We start from the raw sequence: 5,469 nt of genomic DNA on the forward strand, positions 1-5,469 counted from the left end.
GTTTAAAAGATTAAAAAAGAAAATGTTTCAAAAAAAAAAAAAAAAAAGGATATTGTTTGTGACCTGGTTAACATCTATACCGACCAGCTACGTCATGAACTATCACTGAACTATGTTTGCAAATCATTTCTCCAGGGCTACATATTAATTGAATGCTCAGTAAAATATTGAATGCAGAGGAATTGACTGATTTTCAGAATGAGAGAAGCAAATTACTCCTGGAAACATACCCTTTTAGCATCAAAGAGGTAATGACGGCCTTCCACTCTCCATTGTTCCATCTTTTCTAACTCAATTGCAGACTGCAGGTCTTTGATTGAAGTGTCTTTTACAACCTGAGCCTTGGAAACTTTCTCCTGAAAGAGCCAAATTATTGATATAAATAATAAATAAACTATTCATGCACATTATCTTCCTAAACACCTAATAATGTGACTTTAACAAATAATTTCACTTGTAGATGAACTCCCATAAAGTCAAAGACAGCCCGGCAACTAGCCATTCTAGATTGTGGCATCTATGATAGCTTTCTGTCAGTAAATGTTTTCTCAATGCGTGTAAACATTACCATGTGCTAGTCATAGCAAACATATTACATGCAATTCATTTTGAATGGTATTGTACAATACAGATGCTCAGACGTAAGAAAAATACCAAAAGCAGCTCACTTACTTCATTAATCTTGTCTATAAACTCTGCTACTTTATGCCCATACTTCTTGATGCCATAAACACTGACAAGTCCAAGAGAAAGCATGGAAATAGTTTCATGATTTATGACATATATTTCTTTAGAGAAGAGATAAACAAGAAGCCCAGTTCCAAACATGTAGGGACCTGCAAAAAAAAAAAAGAAGAAGACATGAAAGCCAACTAAGTCTGCAAGTGTTGAAATGTTCAAATACATGTAGAGTTTTGCTACAGGCAAATTTGACCAAGAACCTGTTACTCTTGAGAGGACAGCAAAATGTATGCAGCATTAGGCTACAGGGAAATTCAAGGTTAGGGATCTTGGGGGATATTTAATAAAACTAGGAGGATAATAAAACTCTCCAAGGTCTAGCTTAAAAGGAAACATTAGCATAATTTAAGAATAGAATTTAAAATTTCACATGGGTTTGGCTGTCTGAGTTCACGCGCTTGCAGGGGACCTCACGGCGGCTGTCTTTTACAGCACTGGTCTGACTGCACATTGCCGCCTCCACCTCTACCCACACCCACAAGACCCCGTACAGCCTGGGGAGACACCGCACGCAGCCCTGGAGGGGGGGGAAGCCATGCACCGCCTCCTGAGACCCTGCACCTGGGGAGCAACACAGAGTATGTAGCTTCATATTATTCTGCAGTGCTTTAGAATGGTTTGCAGGGATTTGTACTCCTCTATAGCTGATGGTATCTGTGTGTACTTGTGGAAAAGTATCGGTACCCGGTCTTCAAAAAATGGTATCGGTGCATCCCTCGCAGAAACGCAGCCCCAAAACTGCTTCCTGCTACAGCCAAAATTTTGACTCAGTCAGAGCAACTGCTGCCAATTTTCTGCTCCCTAGTGCCGATGTTTTCGTGCATAGTTGAGTCGCTTAGCCTTATTTCCACGTCAGACGTATGGCTTTTTGGCCGCGATTCTTCCATGAAGACCACTTTTTACCAGACTTCTCCACACAGTAGATGGATGTACCTGGGTCCCACCAGTTTGGTGATGATTGCACTGCTGGACATCTCCCGATGTCGAAGGGAGGGAAGCAAGCATGATGTGTCTTTTAACTGCTGCATTAAAGGAGAACTATGACATGAGTGATTTCCACTCACCTCATAGTTCTAAGCCGACCTGTGACAATGAGACTGTCACAGGTCGGCTCAGTAGATCGGTAGGCGAGGGAACACATACCGGGTTCGCTCACCTCTCGATCCTGTCACGGCTCTCTGCCGTGACAGGGGGAGGGGCTGGATTCCCCTCTCCCCGCTCCGATCTGCCAGCGCTGACTGGCGGAACGGACGGGGGAGGGGGCGGGTACAGCTGGCTCTGCCTCTAGGTAGGCAGAGCCATCTGTCACTCACGCAGCTGGGCGGATCCCGTCATCTAAGTCAGGATCCGCTCCAGGTGCGGCATCTCAGTATACCGCGAGCTGCAGCTCGCGGTATACTGAGCCTAGGTTGACGGGAGGACGCTAGTTTGTGTCCTCCTGTTACCCTGAGGAGAACTATGGGGAAAAACACTGACCCCCATAGTTCTCCTTTAATTTTACTTGGCCGACCACTGTGTCTACGGTCCTCAACGTTGCCCATTTCCTTGTGCTTCTTTCAAAAGAGCTTGAACAGCACAACCCGTTTGCTTTGAAATCTTTGCCTGAGAGAGACCTTGCTGATGCAGTATAACTACCTTGCGTCTTGTTGCTGTACGACCTGTGACATGAAACTGTCTTCCACAACCTCACCTTAGTAGCAGAGTTTGGCTCACAGTTTTAAGCCTCCTCCTTATTGCGTCACACCTGAGCCCAGAAAGTGCATTACATTATAGCACCACAAGCAGAACCCAGTGCCCCAGTCACATTACAGACAGGCCCCGCAATCTTTAGCAGGGTCCAGGGATGGTCTGCAAGGCAGCAATGAGGATGAGCCGATCCAGACAGCTGCAATGAAGAGAGCTCAAGCACAATAATAAAGTCTTGATCTCAGAATAAAAACAAAGTACGGTGAATGTTGAGCATGTCCAACCTCATATGACACTAGCAACTAAGGTATGATCATTGGGGATGAAGTTATATGGGGCCTGGCTTTACTTTTTTTTTTTGTTTGACACTGTCCCAACCCACTGAAGGCAATAATATAACCCAACTGTCTAAAGGTGCCCATACACCTTACAACCATCGCAAGACTTTGAGAGGCGGGCTTGCGATGACTGCAAACAGTCAGTGTGCGCACACCGGCCCGTTCGGCAGTTGTCGAACAAGCACGCCACTAACCCGCTGAGAATCGTACAATTCTCTGCGAGTTTTCAAGCCTGCTTGTTCGACGGAAGACGCGCGACCGTACAGTAGAAACAGTCGCACACCTTCCATAAACGTTGCGATTCTCGTACGATCGCAGGATTTCCCGCGATTCTCGTACGATAATCGTACAGTGTATGGGCACTTTTAGATTATTTTCCTGTGTCTCTCAATGGATGATACAAAAAAAAGTACTTCTCCCTTAATTTGTGGGATAACCATGTAGAATTACCATTATATTTGATGTAGGGTTACTGTGCCTGCATGAAGGGTTATCAATAAAATTGTGCACTGTAAAACAAATAATGAAAAGAAATGCTTTGCGGAAAGAAAACAACCAATCCCTACCTGTGACTCCTGTCTTTGGATACAAGAACTGGAAGAATTCTTCAGGAATAAAGCCATGGCGGACCTTCCCAGGATGCTCTGGAAGAGGAGGTACAGGGGCCAAAGAAGGCTTCCCTGTGTGAAGAGGCCGGCATGTGTTGAAGACCCTAAACCAGAGAAAGAACAAAGAAAGTTATGTCAGGTTTGATATGGAGCACATTAACTTATGCAAACGTAGACCTAAAAGTGCTTCATTGGTATTTCAAGATATTTGTAAGTCAATTTTTTGCATTCTCCAAGAGGAAATAAACCTTCCAAAAACTTTAGCATAGACAGACTAATCAACCTTGCTGCTACTGACTGGATGAGTTTTAACCAAGGTGAGAGGGAGGGAAAAAAAAAAAAAGAAGAGGGTGGTGTAACAGACTAAAGGGTCTGAGCTAGACAGTCTACTTAGAGTCCTTTGTTCTGAGAGCCCCATCTTTTAATCAGCACTGTAGACACTTTCAGATTCAGGATGAATTCAGACTCTTACATGTTGTGAACTTGTCCACTAGTGTCCAGGCTACATTTGAGGTGAACTGCCAAGAGTGAATTAAATTGCATACACCCTATTCAGGATTACTTCCATGAGTGGAAAAAAAAATCAATCAATGGCTTCTTTCCTTTAAATAAAGCGTACTTCTGTGGCATTGTTTGAGACCACTGACCTTCAACATACCGTAGCTAGTGATTCGCCCCAATTTGAGGATCTTCACACTTGGACCAAGAGCTTGGGAACCTTTCCTTTTAAGACAGCTCCCCAGTTTCATGTGTCATGATCACAGGGCGATTAAGACCAAAAAGAGGAGGGGAGGAGAGGCGAGCACCTGAGAGTGTGCCTTCACCACCAAAGCTACTGAAATGGAGAGGTTACTACCCATTCGGAGAAAAAAAAGATAACTAGCTGCAATATGCAAAGGACCTTCTTTTAAAGCTGTGTGTTTCTTGTTCCAGTGGGTAGAGCCACATATGAGTCAATAGAAGAAATTCAGTTAGGTACTTGGTAACTCAATTTCCAAGACTAGATATGAAAGAACAGCTCGGCCCACCTGAACCAGGAAACGCATCATCCATCATTTTAAAATTGTAGAGCTACAAAGAAGTGAGCTGAAGGAATAATATAAAAAGCAATACAATAAGAAGCAATAAAAATTAGATCATAGGGAAGAAATCTGTGCTGTCCCGGAAGATTCTTGGAAATTACCAGGTACCCAACTCTGATCCCCCCCCATTTAGCCTCTCCTAGCCCCTGACATCTACTGTATGCAATAGAATACTGTTTCTTTCTGACTGAATGGGTCGGTAGAACATGGGAAAACCACTTCCTGTGTCCAGTGGAGAGGCGCTGCCACTTTAGGTAGAAAGCACAAGTTTTACTTACTCTTCTGGCAGAGACAACGGGCACCAGCATAACAGTTTTGGGGGCAAAAATTCCTTGAGGATTCTTCTATGGTTCTTTGAAGAAACCCAAGGACCACAGAAAAGTCCCATGTATGTACATCTCTGACTCTTGACTGTCCATTTTTGAAAATGGCTTTCAAATATCTCTTGATTAAGGGGTCATCTGCAAGTCTAACATCTAAACACACTAAAAAGGGCTCCTACCTATACCTTGAAGATTTGTGTACCCTCTTTTGTTTGGGGTAGCTACACTGCAAGGGTTGATTTTTCTACAACCTGGAGTTCTTTAAAAAACAGCTGAAACCCACTAAGGTGAGAAGAAAGGGCATAGTCCCAAGAGGATTCCCCCTCTCAGCAGGAGAATGTAAGAGCATTTACTGCAGAGCCAGTACTGGGATCACAAGTAGCCACTGACACTGCTGGAACAAAGACTGAAATGCGCAGGAAGAAGAGGAGCACACTATGCGTGCCCAGCATTGTAGGTGCCACTTCTGCCCAGTCAGAAGTGTGTCCACTCTACTCAGCATGCCTGGGAAGGAGACATAAGACGCACAGGAAGCAGAGGAGCCCCTTGTGTGCATGTGCAGAGAACATACTGCCCCCAATGTCGTCATCGCCACCCTATATTCGGGCACACGCAGTATGCCCCTAGACATGAGCAGGGATAAAGGTAGTATGAAGAGACGCCCCCTAAAAGAACATCACACACTGACACC

The 5,469-nt window shown here is 44.4% G+C and overlaps 1 protein-coding gene across 1 annotated transcript in view; it reads right to left on the minus strand.

Moving 5' to 3' along the window:
- The window catches only part of ATP5F1 (ATP synthase, H+ transporting, mitochondrial Fo complex subunit B1), a 16,708-nt gene that overhangs the window by 6,599 nt on the left and 4,640 nt on the right, over positions 1-5,469 (minus strand). The window contains exons 3-5 of the mRNA XM_018559757.1: positions 3,332-3,477; positions 673-836; positions 231-356 (exon numbers count right to left, since the gene is read on the minus strand). Coding sequence (XP_018415259.1) covers positions 231-356; positions 673-836; positions 3,332-3,477 — 436 coding nt within the window. The remainder of the gene's footprint in view (positions 1-230; positions 357-672; positions 837-3,331; positions 3,478-5,469) is intronic.

This window comes from Nanorana parkeri, unplaced genomic scaffold (genome assembly GCF_000935625.1).
Source record: "Nanorana parkeri isolate BGI_ZX_2015 unplaced genomic scaffold, ASM93562v1 scaffold415, whole genome shotgun sequence".
NCBI lineage: Eukaryota > Metazoa > Chordata > Amphibia > Anura > Dicroglossidae > Nanorana > Nanorana parkeri.